The following is a 21,220-nucleotide window of genomic DNA, read 5'->3' on the forward strand; positions in this document are numbered from 1 at the left end:
GTGGGTGGGAGGAAGAGGACTCCCCAGTTATATGTCTCCCTTTCTCATCATAAATGCCTCAAGAGCTAAAACCAGCTGTTTAAGATCTATTATGAAAAATAATGAGGTTTGACCATGACAGCAGGGGTAAGAGAATCAGCCTCAGAAAGAGCTGAAGTGCTGATACTTGGTATTTAAAGTCTCCTCCTATAAAAGAAAAGCCTCTGAGTGAAGTTTAAAAGAGTGAACTCTCAAGGAACTATTAAACTGTGCCCCTGTGAGGGATGGTATCCAGAATGCCTTGGCACATGCCACACCTTGCAGAAACAATGAACTTCAAGATGTCTTAAGAAACAAAATGTAGTCAAGGCAGAAGGATGATCTTTAAATACGAAGTCGGTAACACTGTTTCCTCACCTCACACTCAGGGACACATTTCTGAAATAGATCTGCCTTAATCCATGGAGTCTTCCATTTATTAGAGTCTACTCTGTACCAGGCACATTAGACTCACCATGTATGCTTCTCACAGTTCCCTGCAATACCAGTGGCATAATCGCTTCTGTTTACAGGTGAAGAAATGGAGCCTCTGAGCAGCTTAACGCCTTGTCAAAAGTTACAGTTTAAGTGGCAGAGATGGGATCTGAAAAGTACTCCAGGCATAGTGGCTCACACCTATAAGCACGTTGGGAGGCCAAGGTGGATCACTTGAGGCCAGGAATTTAAGAGCATGGCAACATAGTGAGACTCTGTCTCTCTCTATATATTAATTTTTAAAACACAAGAAGAGAAATACTACTCCAGAGCCTGTCTGTGCTTTCTACTAAAGCACAGTCTCCCTCCTTCCTACTTTTCTTCCCACCCACCCACCTCCATCCCAACTTCCATTCCCCTCTCCTAAGCAGTTTTGCAGTTTTAAAAATCAACCTTGACTGTGGTAACAGAACCTACTGGGGTGGAAAAGAGTTTTAGAAGTTCTGGGAAATTTTTGTGCTCACGAAAGGCAGGCAGTTTCTAAGCTGGGCACCAGATCTTCCCCTACACCAGAGGTGGCATTCCGCTCACTGTAAATAAATGGCAGACTACCTTTCCCTCTGTCATTTCCCAATGTACCTACAAACCAGTGCATTATCTACGACGGAGATTTGGTTATTCTATAAAGAAACATGAATAAAAGAAAATCAGTAATAATGAAAAAAAATACCAGGTCACAGAGGATTTTTATTAACAGGTCAGAAAAAAAAGCTCTGCAGGGGGGCGCGCAATGAGCCAAGCATTCACTAGAATGAAGTCATTGGGGTGGGGGAGGAGGGAGCATGGAGGAGACTGGCTACCTCTTGCTGTTAAGGTCACTACTCTTTGACAGAGGTGGCCTCTGACCTCAACAGCCCTACAATTCTGTTTTGACTGACCCTGAAACCCATGAAATTCAGATGTAGGCACTGCCCAAAAGTTGAGATAAAGCTGACTAATATGGGAAAAGCTCCCGGTATGTGCCCCCAGCTGAAAGGAGCTGGCAGTTCTTTGGCGGTAGACGCAATTTATTCTGTCCTCCTCCTTTCAGGGAAATGCTAATCCTTCATAGGCAACTCGAGGGGAAGACTAAAATGTGTTGATGATGAATGACAATAATCCTTTGTCCACCGCTACCTCCTCCTAGGGTTGAACCTTAAGAGTTTAATCAAATGTTGGTAAGTAAATTAATGCCTTACTGCAAAAGGAGGTGGTGGGAAGAAAGGTTGTGAGAATTTATTTCCTCTGACATGTGAATCTCAATAAACTTAATTGCAAAGGCATTGATATGGGAAGAGGGTATTGAAAGTGTTTTAGATTCCTATTTACACACACATACCCATAACAGTCACTATCCCAAAACTGTCTTACAGCATGTCAGTGTTAAAATGTTAACTTCAAGGTCTAAAGACCAAAGCAACACATTGGAATCACTTTGCTGTTGTTTTTAACAACAGCAGTAACAACAAAACTCATGCATTTGTGCATCCATAGGAACAGCAAGATGTTTAGCTCTGAATCTTCACATCTTTCTAAGGAAGGTTGCATTTTTCATTCCAGTTCAGCTAACATTTTAGTGGCTACTCCATGCCAGGTCTGCCTTGCTGGCCACTTTGACAGCCGTCTCTTTTAACCCTTCCAACTTACTGCAAAGTAGGTATAATTACGCTCATTACAGTTGAGAAAAATCGGTGCTCAAAGAGGGCAAGTGATTTATCCCTGAACACCCAGAGTTAAAATTCAAACTAGAAGTCTTTTGGCTTTCAGCTTTTCCTGTTAGATTAAAAAAAAAAAAAAAAAAAAAAAAAAGGTTGCCAGAAGGGTTTCAAGGAATTTGACAAATGATCGGCTTCTGAGACTCACACAGTGAGTCAGGACTAAAAACCAGGTTTTCCAATTCTCAGTTCGGGTTCTTTCACCACATTACAGCATTGCCACCCAAAGTGCTGGGTTTTCCCAAGAGGTGTTTGGATGGGATTCCAAGTCAGCGAGATGCAAATAGGTCTGACCCACATTCCTGCTCTTGGATAAATAAAAACTCCTAAAGGGCAGAGCCGATTTTGTGTGCTTAATCTAAGAGTCCCACAGTGGGTAGTCAGTCAATACTAAACAACTAGAGGGGCATTTGCCAAGGGCTAACGGCACGGGCTCAATTTAAGCAATCAGAATACAGCGAATGTTGCTGAGGAACCTCATTAAGGTGCTGAAAGGCTGAATCAAGTAACATTTTAGGAGTTAAAAAAAAATGCTTGAAGTCATCTAGTCCAACTCTAATACGATGAGATCCAGAGATAAAATAATGTGCTTAAAGATCTGAAGACAATCAGCAACAGACCCTCCCCTCCTGTCTCCCAATTCTATTTCATTTTATGTCATACAGCATTGTAAGGTAACATTTTCAAGAATGCGACATGTTGTAAGTTGAAGTTGGACTGGCTGGTTATAGAGTCATCATTGATTATGAAACATCTCTCATATTTAACTTTTCCTTTCCCACTGACCAAACTGACCTCTAAGAAATCTCCATTTCTGGCTTTCAAGGTCAACCAAGTTGGTATCATTTCTCAACAAGCGTCTTGTTAATTTTGGCCTCCTAACCTTTTCTCACAGCGTTTCCCCCTGTCTGGGAGCCCTCTATGTTCTTTCTACCATCCTTCTATAGATCACGAAGGGTACTCTGAATACTCTCCTTCCCATTAATGTTTACTTTGCTTTGATGTATGCAGTACTATGCTCAATTTGTTTTTTCCTATCAGTAAAAAAGATTATTGCTTGGTTGTTTCTTATATCCCCAAAGGACAGAATCAATTATTTACACTTTTAAAAATGTTTTATGATATCTAAGACAATGCTATGCTCCAGTGAGCACTAAATACGTTAAAGGATCAAACTATGTTAACTTTGCTATAAAAGGTAGACTGCATTCATTTTTTTTTCCTTTTCTTTTTCTTTTTTTTTTTTTTTGAGACAGAGTCTCGCTCTGTTGCCCAGACTGGAGTGCAATGGCACAATCTTGGCTCACTGCAACCTGTGCCTTCTGAGTTCAAGCGATTCTCCGGCCTCAGCCTCCCAAGTAGCTGGGATTACAGGCATGCACCACCACGTCCAGCTAATTTTTGTGTTTTTAGTAGAAATGGGGATTCACCATGTTGGCCAGGCTGGTCTTGAACTTCCGACCTCAAGTGATCTGCCACTTTGGCTTCCTGAAGTGCTTGGATTACAGGCGTGAGCCACCACACCTGGCTGAGACCGTATTCTTGGTAAAAAATGAAATAAAAATAACTTTCACAATGCCAGGTTACTTCTCAAAGACTAATGAGTTACATGCACATGAGTTTGGGGGTCTAATCAAAAAACCAGTTCAATGGTAGATACTTTACCAAAATATTGATCCAGTGGTTCTCAAAACTGGGTGCTTATTCAAATCAACTGAGAAGCTTTTAAAACTACCAGGATCCCGACTTCACCACAGATCAACTGAATCAGAATCTTTGGAGGTATGCCCAAGGAATGATTTGCACATATCATATTGATATCTGACTTGCACATAGATTTTCACACCCCCACTCTTATTAACAAGTTTTTCTAAAGAATGAGCATACTTAAAGGTGGTTTTGTTTTTCTGAGAATCACAAAATTTTAGAACGGAAAAATTTAGAACTGAAATAATATCTAGATCAATCCCTTAGTTTAGCAGCTAAGGACACTGTGGGATTAATCCAGATATTATTTCAGTTCTAATTTTCTAAACCTCAAAAAAGGTTGAGTGAGTGGCTTCACATAGTGAGGTGGTGGTTGCTGAGTGACAAGTCATATCGTGAATTAGTGGAATTCTCTGAACTCCAATTCTGGAGCTATATAGGCAATAGACCAAGCTGCTAAGTCTTTAAATTTCTGCTTTCTTCTAAAGAAAATGTATTAAAAGTATTACAAACAGAACAGTTGAATTTTAAAACTGTTAGCACCATTAGGTACTCATTAAAGACCTTCAATTTGGCACATACCAACTAGCCCATTGTCATGGCAAGAGGAAATGCCACAGCAGGATATCAAAGTCCAAAAGAAATGACTAGTATCTATTTGCAGGCTTTTTCATTGGCCCTAACCTGAAAGTCCATAACATTTTATGTTATCAGAGGCTAGGGCACTTCTAGCCCTTAACCATACCACTCATTAGCAAACTTCTTCGCTTACAAGCCAGCTAATCAATACCCTGAACTTTCCTTTTCTTTGTAAAAAGGAAGACAGTGTCTGTCTTATTGACCTTACGATGTCAGCTATTACAAGAATTAAATCAAATAATCTACATGGAGATATTTTCAGAATTTAAAAGCTCTGTCCATAGATATGTATAGGATTACTATATTACTGTTTCTAAGAGCAACAACTTGTGAATAAATATTTGTTGCTTTGATTACCAAGGCTCTAAATCTTAATTCCTCGCTATCATGCAACCCAAGCATCACCAGGAAGTGGAGTTGAAACAACACTAGAGTCTCTAGTCCCTGAAAGTATCCCATAACTAATGTTCAAGGAGGTAAAGTGATGCAGTAACCTAGGACTCAGTTGGTCTAGACTCCATTCCCAGAGTCTGCTTGTAACTATTGACCTTGGACAAGCCACTTAATTTTTCTGGAACCAGAGTCTCGTCAGTGGTCAAAAGATGACTTGAATTAAGAGTCGAAAATTCCTCCGAGTTATAAAATCAGAATACTAACATTTAATTAAAATTACTAAAGTACAACTTCCCAAGTCGTTAATTCATGTGGTTTTACATTTTTTAAATCTCTTTTTAGAAGTACAGAATTGGAGCCTAAAAACAGCCTATTTCTGGCAAACACATTTCAAAGACATGTGCCTGAAATGTCAGAGACCTTCTAAAAGAATTCTAAAGAGAAACATCTCTATGGAAATAAAATACTTTGTGCTTGTTTAATATCCTCTCTGGGAGACCCTTGCTCCAAAAATAAATATATGGTTATCCCCAAAGCACTTAATAGTGTACTGGACACAGAGTAGGTACCCAAATACTTTGTTAACAGCTCTCAGTTTGAGTTCCAGTTCTTGTTACTTAACTTGTCTGATCCTATTTTCTTATTTATAAAGTGGGAAAAATACCTTCCCCAATGATCCATTGAGATAATGAGTATTAAAATGTTCTGTAAACTGTTAAAAACAATTGCAAGATGTTACTATTACCTTAGGAATTCAGCTAACTATTCCAAGACCTTACTAAAATGTGCTTTTTGGAGAGATGGATTAAAATCTTTCTGACTTAATTACAGAGCACCTGCTCCAATGCCTACCTCAACGAATATGCTCAATAAATGTGCTGCATGGAAAGTATAATACACAGAAAGACCAAAAGCTCCATAAACTCAGGTCCCATTTATTCTTATCTCCAAATTTCCAAATTCCCAGTATCTAGCAGAATATCTAGCACAACATAGAAGAAATTCAATTATTAGATGAATAAACTTTTGCCCCTTCTACTTTCTCTTCAGCACAGCTCAAGCGGAGAGAGACTGGTAGGGAAGGCATCAATGATGATTACTGACACAGGCTGCTTGGAATGAAAAACTTGGAGTTACTTGGAGAATTCATCCACTGTCCATCAACTCAAGCTTGAGAGAGCAGAAAGAGAACGGGCTCTGAGTTCAAATTCAGTTTCCACAAATTTGCAATTTCGATAAATTAACCAATTAACCTCTCCAAGACTTAGTTTCCTCATCTTAATGAGAATAACTCACGTGGGTGCTCACTAGAATGGAAGCTCCACGAGGGCAGGGACTTTATTTTGGGCCCACTGTATCCACACTGCATTGAACAGAGCCTGGGCACAGCACAGGCTCTGAAATATTTGTTGAATGACTATGTATGAAGTTGATTGAGCTAACACAGGTGAAGTATTAAACAGCGCCTGGCACGTAATTACCACTGGGGCAATGAGAACCTCTATCATCACCACCACCGCTACCGTATCAGTATTATTCCAATTCCTTGCCTTAGAGCAGCCGCTTCGGGGTGGGGGAAGGCCTGGTTTCAAACCACGGCTTTCCCATTCCCTGGCTGTATGACTTAAGATAAATTAAACTATTCGGGTTCCTTTTTGTTTCCACAATTTGTGTTGAGAATTAGAGGATATAGGAAAATTACCTAAGAAAGTCTGGAGCCCGGTGGCACGAGATGTATGCTAGAGATTAGTATTAAGGCAAAAAATAAAAAAATAAAAATAGCCAAGTCCTCTTTTATCCAGATAACTGCCTTAGATTATTTCCCACGTTACTGTAGCTGAGTACATAACAAGAATGCAAACAAGAGTGGAAGGAATTTCCGAGACCGAAACCGCTAAATGAGAAAAGGGAATTAAACCGGTGCTTGACAGTTCCCACCAAGGGGTGGCAGTTTCCGCGACCGTCAGCCAGTCCAGCCAGCCCAACCAGCCGAGGCTGGAGCAGGACATTCAGCTGCGTAAGGAACAACACCAATGCAGAAGCTTAGACCCTCCCTCTAACGGTCTCCCCGCCGCTGGCCTCAGGCGGCCGCCAGACTCCCATTTCCGGCCCTCGCCGTACTACAGTTCCCAGCATGCCCTTGGAGGGAAGTCTTTCCGTTTGGATGACTACTAATCCCAGCATGCCATTGGCACTCCAGTAAATCAGATGGAAGAGTGGGATAACCCCGTTGCATGCAGGAAATTGTAGTCCATTTAGCTGCTGGTTCATAGATGGGCGGAGAAGAGCCGGGCTGCTCTAGTCCGCCGAGAATGATTCATAGAAGAGGGTCGGGAAAGAACGGTTCAGTCTGTGAAAGTTCCCTCAAAAGACTGGACACTTTTCCGAGGGAGGGAGGGGCAGGAGAGCAAGCAGAACCTCGAGCCTGACCCCGCCTCGGTCCGATCGCCAGGCCTCGACCTAGTCCTGGGCCTGGTCGGGGGCGGCCGTGAGGCGCCGGTTGCTGGGGGAGCGGTGACGTCGCGGGGTGAAAGTTGAGGGGCGGTGACGTAGGGCCGGCTCGGGCGGAGGCTGGCGGGTTGGAGGCAGGAGGGAGGGAGGGAAAGAGGGAAGGAAGGAAACTGGGAAGGAGCGAGCTAGCGAGCGGGGGCGCGAGGCGTTTACCTGGAGGCAGCGTCTTGGGCGCGCAGAGCGGCCGTGGCTCCCCCGCACCTGCGGCCATGGATGAGGAGCGCGCCCTCTACATCGTCCGGGCCGGCGAAGCGGGGGCTATCGAGCGGGTCCTGAGGGATTACAGCGACAAGGTAAAGAGTCCTGGCCCCGGGCGTCCGATATCGCACCCCCGGGCCGCCCTCCGTGCTTGCACATCGCATCCTTCCCCACCCCCCCTCATTCCGGGGATGCGCATTGCTCTTCCACGAAAACGTTTCCGGCTTGGGCATGCGTGTTTGTACCTCCAGCCTTTTCCATCCGTGTATCCTGCATCCCACTACCCCCACTCTAGCGCCCACTCCTCTGATTCCTGGCCCAGCAGCTTGACCTCCGGTCCTCCTCTCAAGCGTGCAAGTCACACCCCCGGAATCCATAGATGTGCATCAGTGCCCCGTGGCCCACTCCTGGATGCATAAATGCATGCGAGGCTTCCTCACCTGTATAGCATAAAAATACGTGCTTCCCTGCATAAACACATCCCTTGACATGCATAAAATATATAGCAACGGTGGCAGTTTTTTCTGTACCTTTAGCACGGTACTGTTTTCAAGGCATTGATGTCTCGTCTATGGTCTCCTTTGATCGTCAGAGTGTTTATAGGGTAGATGGTCTCATCCTCCCCATTTTATAGATGAGGAAACGGAGGTGCAAAGAGCTGAAATCATGCCCAAGGTCATGGACTTATTTTGTTGTAAGTGGGTGGAGAATGTAACTCCTAATGATACCTATTATTTGTACCGCATTAACAGCTTTGCTGTCCATTATCTCATTTAATCTTACAGCAATTCTGTGAGGTATTATCTGCATTTTGCAATTGAGACTCTAGATTGGTTAAATAACTTGCCCAAGGTCATACTTGGAGCTCGTATTCCAGTTTAGTTCCTTCCACTTTACAACTCTGCTGTAAAAGAGTATTTTGTTATAAATCCGTCAGTTCTCTGCATCTCTTTCCAAGAACCGTTAGCTCTTCATTACTTTTCCTTCCAGGAATTTTACATGCTCACTTCCAAAGATAGCCTAACACACCTTTATCCTTTGGTTTAGAAGAATCCTTTATAGGAATGACTGACGACTCCCTTCTGTGAAACACGCCCGACACCAAGTCACAACCTAGCTGTAATGTTTTTCTTTCTTTTGCATCCGCACATAATCTCCCCTTAGTGTTTGCTTTGTGCCCACCACTGCATCCATCCACTTTGTATTATTGACAATTTGTGTCTTATTTTTTGAATCTTTTCTAAATGGCATACTGGCAGCTTAATTCCCATTTGATCTTCCCAACAACCCTGTGAGGAGAGTGATGGTATTCCCCAATTCACAAATGATAAAATTTAGGATAATAATGTGGTCCCAAGCCCACACAGCTACTGAGAGATGGAGCAGAGATTTGAATTTAGGTCGTCCAACTCCACGTACAGCGCTCTTTCTATAGTACCGTGTTGCTTTCCTTGGGAGGATACACAGGTTCTATCCATTCATATCTTAGCTCTTTCACTTTCTGATATGCCTTACTGTTGAACATGTTTGCCTAATTTAGGAATAACTCATTTAATTAATATTTTGGAAATTAGAATGATTTAACCCGATTTATTACTGCTTTCCAGAAAAGATACGAGGCAGCTCCAAACTGATTTTCAGAAGGAAGAAATGCAACAGAGGACTTGGCCATTTGTTCAGTCAGCCAATGTTTATTTAGCATTTATTATATGCCAGATACCCAGCAGTAAATAGGACTTTGTTTCGGTAGGGGAGGACGAAAGACCTTCAACTGAATATAATCACCTTCTTTAATATTTCTCCTTCTCTTTATGGCTAAACTAATTAGACATCAGATTTGCTTCCTCCAATTTATCTCTTCTTGTTGGTCTCCCTCCAGATTGGCCTCTGCTTACCACTCCTGGCCAGGTGCTGTCAGAGCTTCAATCCTGAACTTTTCCAGCTCCCCTTTTGTATTGGGAATGTTTTTAAGGTGTTTTGCATGGTGTGTGTTATCCTGAAGTGTTTCAAAAGATTCCCAAGCACTTGTAATTTTGGGATGAAGCCTGAGAGTGCTCTGACTAGATGTGAACTGGGGCCGTCAACTCTTTCAGAAGAAAGCGTGCTCTTCTTTTTCTTTCTTTCTTTTATTTTATCTTTTTGGAGACAGGGTCTGTGTTTGTCGCCCAGGCTGGAGTGCAGTGGTGTGATCATGGCTCACTGCAACTTCCATCTCCTCCCCCCCCCGCCCCTCCCAAGTAGCTGGGCCTACAGGTGTGTGCCACAGAACCTGGGTAATTTTTTAAATTCATTTTTTGTAAAGATGGGGTCTCACTATGTTGCCCAGGCTACTCTCAAACTGCTAGGCTCAAGCAATTCTCTGACCTTGGCCTCCCAAAATGCTGGAATTATAGGTGTGAACCACTGTGCCTGTCCAGAAAGCTTTCATATTTAATACTGACTGTAGTAGGGCCAGTATAGTAGGGCTGCTTATAGTACAAAGAAAATGACTGAGCATCATATTGCAGTGAGGTTTTGCCCCTCAAAGGGAGAGATTTTGGGAGCAGGTGAATAGGAAGTAGATGTATGTTTATAGTGGTTCAGGCAGTGAGAATGGGGAGGTGGAATTAAATTGCCCAGCTCTACGGTATATGGAATTTGGAACTCTGAAAGAAATAGGTACCATATATTTCAGTTTCCTTATCTGGAAAAATTGATTTGAGAAATGTTTGGATTATGAGGTGATTATGGGGCATTGAGGAGTCCAATAGAGAGAAATGAATGATATATAGAGAGAGACTGGTTCATTGTTTTGGGAGAGTAGTGGGGAGGTTCTTTATGCCACCTTATTTCTCTCATAAAACTAGTCCTTGAAAGGAGGCAGTCAGGTATTGTGGAAAGGTGGTAGGATTTGGCATCAAATCTCAACTCTGTTATTTATTAGCTTCATGACTATGGATAATTATATTAAGCCTCTGTATCTCAGTTCCCATATCTATAAAATAGGGATAATATCACCGTTCTCTTAAATTATTGTGAGGATTACATTAAGTGAAATATAATGCTAACACTGGGCACAATGCGCCTAGGAAGTACTCGCTCAGTAAGTTACAGTTACAATGGCCAGGGTACCTAGGAGGTCATGTGGCCAGAGCACAGGTCCTGGAGCCAGCCTGGCCTCTGATCCTCAACTTAATGGCTTGTGTGGCCCTAAGACAAGTTACTTCACTTTGCTGTGGCTTAGTTTCCTCATCTGCCAAATGGAGATAATAATAGTAACTGTATCATAGGCTTGTTAGGATTAAATGAGTTACATGTGTAAAGCACACGGAACAGTGTCTGCCTCTGAGGAGGCACCCCATAACTGTTAGCTTTAAACAAAAAAATTAAGCATGTGGCATGAGTTGGTATAGCACAATATTAAAATTTGGGACTATGCTGGACCCTTCTTTTTCTAATAGATAGCAACATACCTTGTACCACTTTGAGAGATACCTGTCTGACTCCAGGAAACATCTGTTTCTGCTGTGTTATATAGACTCTCATTCACTGACCTTTTTTATCTTGGGGAGGAAAGATCTATCTATCCAAGAAAGAATGAAACTTCTCTGTTTGTCAAGGGCATAACGCAGCATAGGACTCAGCATAGGCAAATTCTTTGCTTTTATTTTTTATTTTTTTGGAGATGGAGTCTTGCTCTGTCACTCAGGCTGGAGTGCAATGGCACTATCTTGGCTCACTGCAATTCTCCTGCCTCAGCCTCTTGAGTAGCTGGAATTACAGGTGCACGCCACCATGCCTGGCTAATTTTTGTTTTTTTTTAGTAGACAAGGGGTTTCACCATGTTGACCAGGCTGGTCTGGAACGCCTAACCTTGTGATTCGCCCCACTCTCCATGGCCTCCCAGAGTGCTGGGATTACAGGCGTGAGCCACTGCTCCAGGCCTTTTTTTTTTTTTTTAATTTAATGGGAAGAGCAATTGTTTTTGTCTCCTCAATTCACCTGTTAACATTTATTGAGTGCCTGCTATGTACTATGTATTATTGCAAGCACTTTCACATTTTGTATGTCATCTTTTATTAATTCCTCTTACATTAATTCTCTCATATGAAAACTTATGAGTGAGATGGAAGTATTCTATATACAGGCTCAAGGTCACAGAGCTGGGAAATGGAGGCCTGGTCTTCAGATTCAATATCCAGGGATCTTTTTGCAGGGCTATGTTGCCTTTACCCTTGCTCTGCTGTGTTTTTGAGCACAGAAAAGGTTTCTTTTTCAGGAGCAGTATACTACAGTTATTTCTCAGAATCCAAAGGGGATTGCTTCCAGGATCTCCTGTAGATACCAGAATCTGTGGATACCAAAATCTTCAAATGCTTTAGTCCCTGATAGGAAACAGAATAGTACTTGCATAGAATCTGGGCACATCCTCATATTTGCTTTTTTTTTTTTTTTTTTTTTTTTGACAGTCTTGCTCTGTTGCCCAGGATAGAGTGCAGTGGCTCAATGTCAGCTCACTGCAACCTCCGTCTCCCTGGTTCAAGCAATTCTTCTGCCTCAGCTTCCTGAGTAGCTGGTATTACAGGGGCGCCCCACTGTGCCTGGCTAATTTTTGTATTTTTAGTGGAGACAGGGTGTCACTATGTAGACCAGGCTTGTCGTGAACTCCTGACCTCAAGTGATCTGCCTGCCTTGGCCTCCCAATGCTGGGATTACAGGTGTGAGTCACAGTGCCTGGCCCCTCCTGTATACTTTAAATCATCTCTGGATTACTTGTAATACCTAATACAATGTGAATGCAATACAAATAGTTGTATTGTATTAGTTAGGGAATAATGCCAAGAAAAAAAAAAGCCTGCACTTGTTCAACACAGACAATTTTTTTTTTTCCAGATATTTTCAAGGCATGTTTGGTTGAATCCACAGATGCAGAATCCTTTGGTTTCTGTTGGGTCCTAATCACCTCCACTTTAGTAATAGAATGAACTGTTAACTTGGGGAAGTGTGTATCATTCTAGTCTAGACTGTTAGACTATTCAAGCTCTGCTCCCTCTCAGGCCTGTGTTTTTTTTTTTTGTTTGTTTTTTTTTTTTTTTGGTAGAGATTGGGGTCTTACCATGTTGCCTAGGCTGGAGGCTGGTCTTGAATTCCCGGGCCTCAGCCTCCCAAAATGCTGAGATTACAGGTGTGAGAAACAGTGCCCAGCCCTCAGTCCTTTTCTAAAAACAGATTTAGTAGAGAGATTAGTTGCCACCATTATCATGATTATCAGTAACAAACAGTGACTGAGGGCCCTCAGGTATAGAGTAGTATCGTGATTTCTTATATCACAGGACAGTTATGCTAGAGGAACCTCAAAAATAATTGAACCCAACCCCCTCATTTAATAGTGGATCATCAAGTATAATGATAACCAGAGAGGTGGCTTGGTGGCCATACAGGCCACCTGGACATATGACTGCCCCATAGCAAGTTTCAACAGGATTCCAGTTTTGAAGTATGGCAAGCTTTTGGCTAAATGAAAGGTATTTAAGATGACAGGTAGGTAGGTCTCTAGGAGTAGTCCTCATAGGAGAAGAAAACAAGACTGCTAGCAGTGAGGTCTTCATTTATGTGCTAGAAGAACCTTATTGACAGAGACCTAATACTGGAACAGTTCTATAAACATAGCTTCTACATTTGAATAGAATATGTAAGTATCCAGGACTATGTAAGAGGACTTTTTGTTTTCTGCTTTGGAAGTTGGGCTCCTGACTCTTTGAGTTTACTCTGTGGGTTTTTGCAGAGAAGCATGTTTAGTGGGCTGTTCCTTTGTTATACTTTGTTCTTATTTCCAGTTTATGTTATATAATCTGTTACTGATTTTTAGTTGTAGAAGCCATCTCTGTTCATGAAACCACCACATACACCATCCCAGCTGGGTTTATTCCCTTGTAGTAGTGCTGTTTGAGTGTATCTTTAGAAAGCTATGAAATTACTCCTCTCTCACAGTTCAATATTTGGCCAGATACCACACTATAGGTTATTCAGCAATAACAGTAGTTGCCATTGAACACTACTATGTGCAAGGTTCCATGCTTATATAAAGATAAGGAAATTTGATAGGTAGTGAAGTTGAATAACTTGACCAAGTTTACACTTTTAGTAAGCAGGAAGACTGGACTCAAACTCAGGGCTGTCTGACTCCTGATCCTGAGCTTTTTAGAGCTTATTCATAGGGTGTGAAACCTGCAGTGAGGAGTCCTCATAGTGAGTCTGGTGTGTCACTGGGCTGTTAGCTTGCTTGGTATGGAAATTGAACAGTGGTTTAACTCTTTTTTTTTTTTTTTTGAGATGGAATTTTACTGTGTCACTCAGGCTGGTCTCAAACTCCTGTGCTCAAGCTATCTGTCCACCTCTGCCTCCCAAAGTGCTAGGATTACAGGCGTGAGCCACTGTGCCCGGCCAGTTTAACTTTTTATATTTGATTTTTTCCTCCTGTTTCTATGGAAATTATGTATATAAAGAAGATGAGATAGCTGACTGTTGGCTAACGGTTCTAGAAATACATGTACAGCTGGAAATGCTTGTTCCCTTTTTCCAGATTTCAGACTTAGGAAGGGGAGAATATAGATAGGGGTACTGAATAAGTTAAGTATGATCTAAGTTGGATAAAAGAACCCAGCTTTATAGATGCCAACATCTGTTGGATCCAGTCTTAGAGGTTTGAGCTTCTGAATAGATTGGCACATTCCAGACTCAATTTGTAGTGCCTCACATACCATTATATTTTCTAATTAAGAGGAACAGAATAATTAGACATTGGTACTATTCTGAATTCTCATCTTAAAAGATTAGTTCTACATAGGAACTATTTAAAAGACATATATAACTTATTGAGTGTCTGTCCAAAAGACAATTTATTTTTCTGTCCTCTTACCATAAATGCCAAAAAAAAGTTTAGAAGAACCATTATATTAACAAGTAGGTACATTTATTTCAGATAATTTATGGAATTAGTATTTCACATATAATGGCAAAAGAAAAAAAAAGGTTTTCTTGGTTTCTTAGTGCAGTTATTTTCATTTGTATTGAACCTTTACAGAGCTTTAGTTTACAACTTTAACCTGGTATCTGCCACTTTTAAGTCTAATGTTAATTTTCACTAAACCTCAGGTCAATACATTTCTAGGTGTAGCCCTCAGATTTAGTCTTTCATCTCCTCCTTCCTTCTTTTTCTTATTCTTTATTCATTATGTATCCAGTTTTAAAATTTCTTTTTTAATTATGAAAATAATATACCAACAATGAGTTTTCTTTCTTAAAAATTGCTATGTAATATTTTGTCGGGCGAATCTGATATGTATGATAGAATATTGTCATATGCACAGCATTCCATCAGTCCCCTGTTGGTTATTCCAGTTCTCACTTTTTTCCTCCACAATATTGGATAACACTGCAGTGGTACTGGCACATATAAATATTCTCTCCTTCCAGATGATCATTAGGATAAATTCATAGGAGTAGGAGTTCTGGGTCAAAGGGTATGAATATTTTTATGTTGCCAAATCACTTTCTCTTTTAAGGTTTATGTCAGTTTATACAGCCACCAGGAATATCATGCCTGGATTATTGATGTCCATTCCTCACAAGTTGTTATGTTCTTAGTCTTGGTCTCCTTTAATCTGACATGTGAGCTACTGCCCAAAATGCTCTTCCAGAATGCTGGTCACACCTCTGCCATAGTCTTCCTCTGGTTGCCTGTCACCTATTTGCCAATTCAGGTATAAATTTAAAAATCTATGTCTTTTTTAAAAAATTGTTTTGCATCCATATTCGAGGCACCCTCCCTCCTTCAGAGGGCCACTGTCTTCTACCTCTGAGTCTTCCCTCTGACCATTTCTTATGTTCAGAACTTCTCTGCTAGCATTTTGCTGTGCCTTCTTTAATTTCAAAAATTGCTGCTTCTACAAAGATGTCAACACAGAACCACCTGTAATGATGATATGTTTAGTACTTAGTGTACTTCACTCTTGGTGGATTGCCAGTAAATATTTGTCACTGTGGCCAACGAGAGAAAGAAAAAAGAAAAAGTAGAGAAATCTTCAGTGGAGATTTTTTTTTTAATAGGAAGGCTTAGAATTTTTAAGAGTACTTGGTTCTCTTGAATAAAACTTCAGGGGAGAATGAGGAATTCTGTGCTCTATTTTTGGCGTACCACCATTCTTTCTGTGATCATGGGCAAGCCAACTTATTCTGTCTTCTTTTCTCTTCTTCCTCAGCTACAGAGTGGAAAACATAGTATTGCCGATCATCGCAGAAGAGTCATGACACTGTCTGCCTTTCCAATTATTTTTTCCTCATAATCATTGGCATCATCATTATTATTACCCTGATACTTACTGAGTATTACTACTTGCCAGCACCGAGATTGTGCTTTATATACATGCCTTAGCTTTTTTAACTGTCACAATCACTCTGTGAACTAGGTACACCCTGTTTTTGGGTGAGAAGCCCAGTTCCAGAGAGTTTACTTGCTCAAGGTCTCAGCTAGTAAGTGGTGGAGCCACCATGATTTAAATTCTTATTCTTATTGAATTACTTTTCTGAAATATCAAATTACCAAGCTTCCCTGTCCACAATTCTCTGATGATTTCTTACTGCATATGAAAAAAAGTATAAACTCAGCAACATTGGAAGGCCCTTCCAAATCACTGTCCAGTCTACGTTTCCATTCTCATCTTCCTCCATGCCCCACTCCCAAACATATGTCCTGTGTTCCAGTCTCACAAAGTTGCTTATTTCACACATATATCATATAGTTTTCACACATTCAAGCCTTTGTTTTTGTTCCTGGAATGCATTCCATTTGCCTCTGGCATTCTCCTGTTTAACCCTCAAGATCCAGTGCAAAATGCTCTGTATTCTGTGAAAGCCATTCCAGATTTTACTGGGCAGTTAGTGGCTTGGTTCACTGTGCTCTTTTATCTATATTTCTGCTGTAGTCTTTTCACACTGCGTTATAATTACTGGTTTACAAGCCTATCTCTTACTTGAAGAAGAATATTGAGATACCAGAAGGCAACATTTTTGTGAGGACATTATATTAGGTATTATTAAACATAGCCAAACTTTAAAAATTCATGTATTTAAAATGACATTGTTTCCCTTTTTTCCCCCCTCAGCATAGGGCTACTTTCAAATTTGAACCAACAGATGAAGATAAAAGAAAGGTAAGCCTTGGTGTGTGTGTTTATGTATTTCATTCATGGACTTTATAAGCAGTGGTCATGTTTTCATGTGATGGTTATTGATTGGTTTCTTGTTTCCCTTCATTTTGTTTTTTAGGAATCCAGAGAAGAAAGGTTAAGTTAGGTTTAGCCTGGGTTACACGCAACTCTTTCCTCTGTCCTCGTAGGACCATTACACTTGTATGAATCAGGGGAGTGGGAGGGATTCAGAGGAGACTCTCCCCAGATGTACTCATTCCCACAGACTGACTATTTGGTGGTAAGACTTCAGGTTGCCCAAAATGCATTGCTAATATTATAAAGCTTAGCTTGAGACAGGGTCTTGCTCTATCACCCAGGCTGGAATGCAGTGGCTCACTGTAACCCCAGACTCCTGGGCTCAAGAAGTCCTCCTGCCTCAGCCTCCTGAGTAGTTAGAGTTACAGGTACACACTACCATGTCCATTTTTAAATTTTTTGTAGAGACAGAGGTCTCACCATATAGTCCATGCTGGTCTGTTGAACTTCTGGCCTTACGTGATCCTCCTGCCTGGACTCCCAAAATCCTGGGATGACAGGTGTAAGCTACCATGCCTGGCCCTGCCTTTGTGTCTTGCTACACTCTGTACATCTATCCCGGCCATAGAAATGCCAAAACCAGATAAGATAGTATGACTGAATCAGTGTAAACCTATCACTGCTGCTAGAAAAATAGCTTAAATCCAGTATTTGCTAGTTTGACAGCACCTTGAAATCATTCCTCTATTCACCTCTATCCCCTTATATCTGTGTCTTGCTCATTTTACCTTTTCAGATTTCTTCCATTCATTTTCTCCTCAACCTCTGCCCTAATTCAGGCCTACATCTGAGTACTGAATCAGCTTCCTGACTGTTCTTTCATTTTCCAGTTACATGCTTTTCTAGTAAATTGGCGTTCATAAATCTTAAATAGCAATCTGACCATGTCATCCTTAGCCTTAAAACCTTATCTATCCCTTCAGTGACTTTCTTTGCCTTTAGAGTAAAGTTTAAGCTTCTTAACAGGACATGCTAGGTGCTCAGTGATCTGATCTGTGCCTACTTTTGCAGCCTATTTCTTTTCGTTCCCTTGTATTTTGTGTTTTACGAATAGGAAATGTTTCCAGTTACGCACACATCCACATCCCTTCTGTTTCTTGCTTACTACCTTTGCAATATATTGTTTTCTACCTGGAATGCCCTCTCCATCTTGTACACCTCTTCTCTTTCTTACCTGGTGAATCCCTACTCATCTCAGGGGCACCGCCTTCAACAAGCCTCCTGACATTCCAGTTAAGGTGAAGTACCTCTTCAGTATTCTCATAACACTCTATGTAAATCTGTAACATTAATATTTATGCCTTGTTTCTTAATTGTTTATCTGTTGATGTTAGACACTGGTATCTTTATATACTTGACATTTGGAGTGCCCAGCACATAATAGGCACTCAAAAAATATTGGATGAGTGACCATGAAGTATAAATTTTGTAGATTAGAGGTTTAACTTCACTCTTTTTTGGATTTGAACAATGTAACCAAGACTAGAATACCTTTTAGAACAGGGATTCTCAACCAGAGATATGCGCTTTAGAGAGCTTTTTCGAAATAGACCTGCTCAGGCCCAACCTCTTATCTACTGAGTGAGACTTTGGAAGGTGAGCTCTAGGCATGTGTATTCTATATCTCTCTCTGTGCGTGCATGTGTGTAAAGTTTATAAATTAATTAGAGACAGGATCTTGCTCCGTTGCCCAGGCTGGAGTGTAGTGGTGTGATCGTAGTCCACTGTAACACTCCTGGGCTTAAGTGATCCTCCCACCTCAGCCTCCTGAGTAGCTAGGAATACAGGTATCGCCACCATGCCTAGCTAATTTTTAAATTTTTTGTAGGCTCTCTATTGCCCAGGCTGGCCTCGTGGGATCCTCCCACCTTGACCTCTCACAGCCCTAGGATCACATATGTTAGCCACTATGTTCAACCCAATATATATTTTTATCGATGGTCTTCAAGAAATAAATACTCATATATGTGATGGGAGTGCTAAATGGCACAATCCCTATGGAGAAGAAACTGGCAGTGTCTACCAAAATTATAGTTGTATTTTACTCTTTCACCAAATAGTGTCTCTTTTAGAAATCTATTCTGCAGGTAGATTGAACTCCAAGTAAGCAGAGTTATTAATTGAAACATTGCACACAATAGCAAAAGATTGGAAACAACCAGTGTCCAGCATTTAAGGAGTGTTTGAAGAAACTGGCACATTTACGTTATACGATATTATGATATAGTAAAAAGAGAGAGAGATTCACTGTATGCACTAATTAGAGAGTGAGAAAAAAAGCAAGGTGTTAAAAAGAACATGTTTGACAAACTCATGATAAATATTCAGGCTAGGAAGCCAGCTGCTATTTATTTAATTTAATTGGGAGAATCCATTCTATATCTATAGATTCATGGTGCCTTATAAATCTGACATTAGAGTCTTTGGTAGTGCTTTTACTGATAAAAAGAAGTATATTAAGACAGAATCTCTTATGCTATATAAATTTCAGGTGAAAGGGAGAAATTTCTTATATAGTTATTAATAAAATATATTTCTAGTAGTGTAGTAGAAAAAAAACTAGCATTTTCAAAGTACTCTCTTTTTCTGAGTTTTAGGTTTCTGGAGGGAGTACCTATTATATAGTGCTTATTATCAGTTATAGTGTGTAGGTTTCTGCTTCCTGGGAGGTCTGTTATAAACAAATGTCATTAGGGACCTAGCTAGGTAATCTTCATTAGTGGGAAAACATTGGCAAACAAATCCATTTCTGTTAAGTCTCCAGGGGTTAAAACCGTTTGTGACTCTTTCATACATAAGGCTCTTTTTAGACTTCAACATCAGAACTGTTGGACAGCTCAGAAGGATCTATACCCTAATAAGCTTTTCAGTTCTTGATGGAGAGACACATAGAATATAGGCATTTCTGTACATTAAGCCTACTCAGAAAATAAAAGGAACTTGCATTACTGCCCAATTTGTTTTGCCCCCTGTATTAGTTTGTTTTCACACTGCTGATAAAGACATAACTGAGACTGGGAAGAAAAAGAGATTTGGTTGGACTTAGAATTGCACATGGCTGGGGAGGCCTCAGAATCATGGTGGGAGGTGAAAGGCACTGCTTACATCGCAGTGGCAAGAGGAATGATGAGGAAGATGCAAAAGCAGAAACCTCTGATAAACCCATCAGATCTTGTGAGACTTATTCACTACCATGAGAAAAGTATGGGAGAAACTGCCCCATGATTCAAATTATCTCCCACCATGCCCATCCCACAACACATGAGAATTGTGGGAATACAGTTCATGATGAGATTTGGGTGGGAACACAGAGCCAAACCATATCGTTCCATTTCTGGCTCCTCCAAATCTCATGTTCTCATATTTGAAAACCAATTATGCCCTCCAAACAGTCCCCCAAAGTCTTAACTCATTTCAGCGTTAACCCAAAAGTCCACAGTCCAAAGGCTCATCTTGGACAAGGCAAGTCCCTTCCACCTATGAGCCTGCAAAATGGAAAGCAAACTAGTTACTTCCTAGATATGGGAGAAGTTGGCCAAAATAGAGGGGTTACAGGGCCCATGCAAGTCTGAAATCCATCAGGGCAGTAAAACTCTAAAGTTCCAAAATGATCTCCTTTGACTCCATGTCTCACATCCAGGTCATGCTGATGCAAGAGGTAGGTTCTCATAGTCTTGGGCAGCTCCACACCTGTGGTTTGCAGGGTATAGCTTCCTTCCTGGCTGCTTTCACAGGCTAATGTTCAGTGTCTGTGGCTCTTCCAGGCATAGCTGTCAGTGGATCTAACATTTTGGAGTCTGGAGGATGGTGACCCTCTTCACACATCTCCACTAGGTGGTGCCCCAGTAGGGACTCTGTGTAGGGGATCTGAACCCGCATTTCCCTTCCACACTGCCCTAGCAGAGGTTCTCCGTGAGGGCCCTGCCCCTGCAGCATACTTTTGCCTGGGCATCCAGGCATTTCTGTACATCTTCTGAAAGCTAGGTAGAGGTTCCCAAACGTCAATTCTTGACTTCTGTGCACCCACAGGCTCAATACCATGTGGAAGCTGCCACGGTTTGGGGCTTGCACCCTCTGAAATTATGGGCTAAGCTGTACCGTGGCCCCTTTTAGCAATGGCTGGAGCATCTGGGACTTAGGGCATCAAGTCCTTAGGCTGCACACAGCATGGGGACCCTGGGCCCAGCCCATGAAACCATATTTTCCTCCTAGCTTAAAGGGTCTATGATGGGATGGGCTACATGAAGAACTGTGACATGCCCTGGAGACATTTTCCCCTGTTGTCTTGGGGATTAACAT

At 41.3% G+C, this 21,220-nt stretch overlaps 1 protein-coding gene and 1 long non-coding RNA gene across 18 annotated transcripts in view; both read left to right on the forward strand.

Annotated features, from left to right (window-relative positions):
• Positions 1 to 1,542: 1,542 nt before the first annotated feature.
• Positions 1,543 to 6,118, forward strand: LOC144577665 (uncharacterized). Its single transcript, XR_013522083.1, has 2 exons — positions 1,543 to 1,670; positions 5,997 to 6,118. It is a non-coding gene; the product is annotated as an uncharacterized LOC144577665 (long non-coding RNA).
• A 1,374-nt stretch (positions 6,119 to 7,492) lies between these two features.
• Positions 7,493 to 21,220, forward strand: part of RIC8B (RIC8 guanine nucleotide exchange factor B) — a 112,959-nt gene continuing 99,231 nt past the window's right edge. For 13 of the 17 annotated variants that reach the window (XR_013522078.1, XR_013522077.1, XR_008473957.2 and 10 more), the window contains exons 1-2: positions 7,493 to 7,750; positions 16,799 to 16,846. Coding sequence is in view for 5 of the 17 variants with exons in the window: in XM_009004538.5 (XP_009002786.1) it covers positions 7,667 to 7,750; positions 16,799 to 16,846 (132 nt within the window). In the remaining 12 variants the exon portion in view is untranslated. The remainder of the gene's footprint in view (positions 7,751 to 16,798; positions 16,847 to 21,220) is intronic. The other 4 variants (XR_013522081.1, XR_013522082.1, XM_017976343.4 and 1 more) reach the window with 1 other exon arrangement.

The sequence above is a fragment of the Callithrix jacchus genome, chromosome 9, assembly GCF_049354715.1.
Source record: "Callithrix jacchus isolate 240 chromosome 9, calJac240_pri, whole genome shotgun sequence".
Lineage (NCBI taxonomy): Eukaryota > Metazoa > Chordata > Mammalia > Primates > Cebidae > Callithrix > Callithrix jacchus.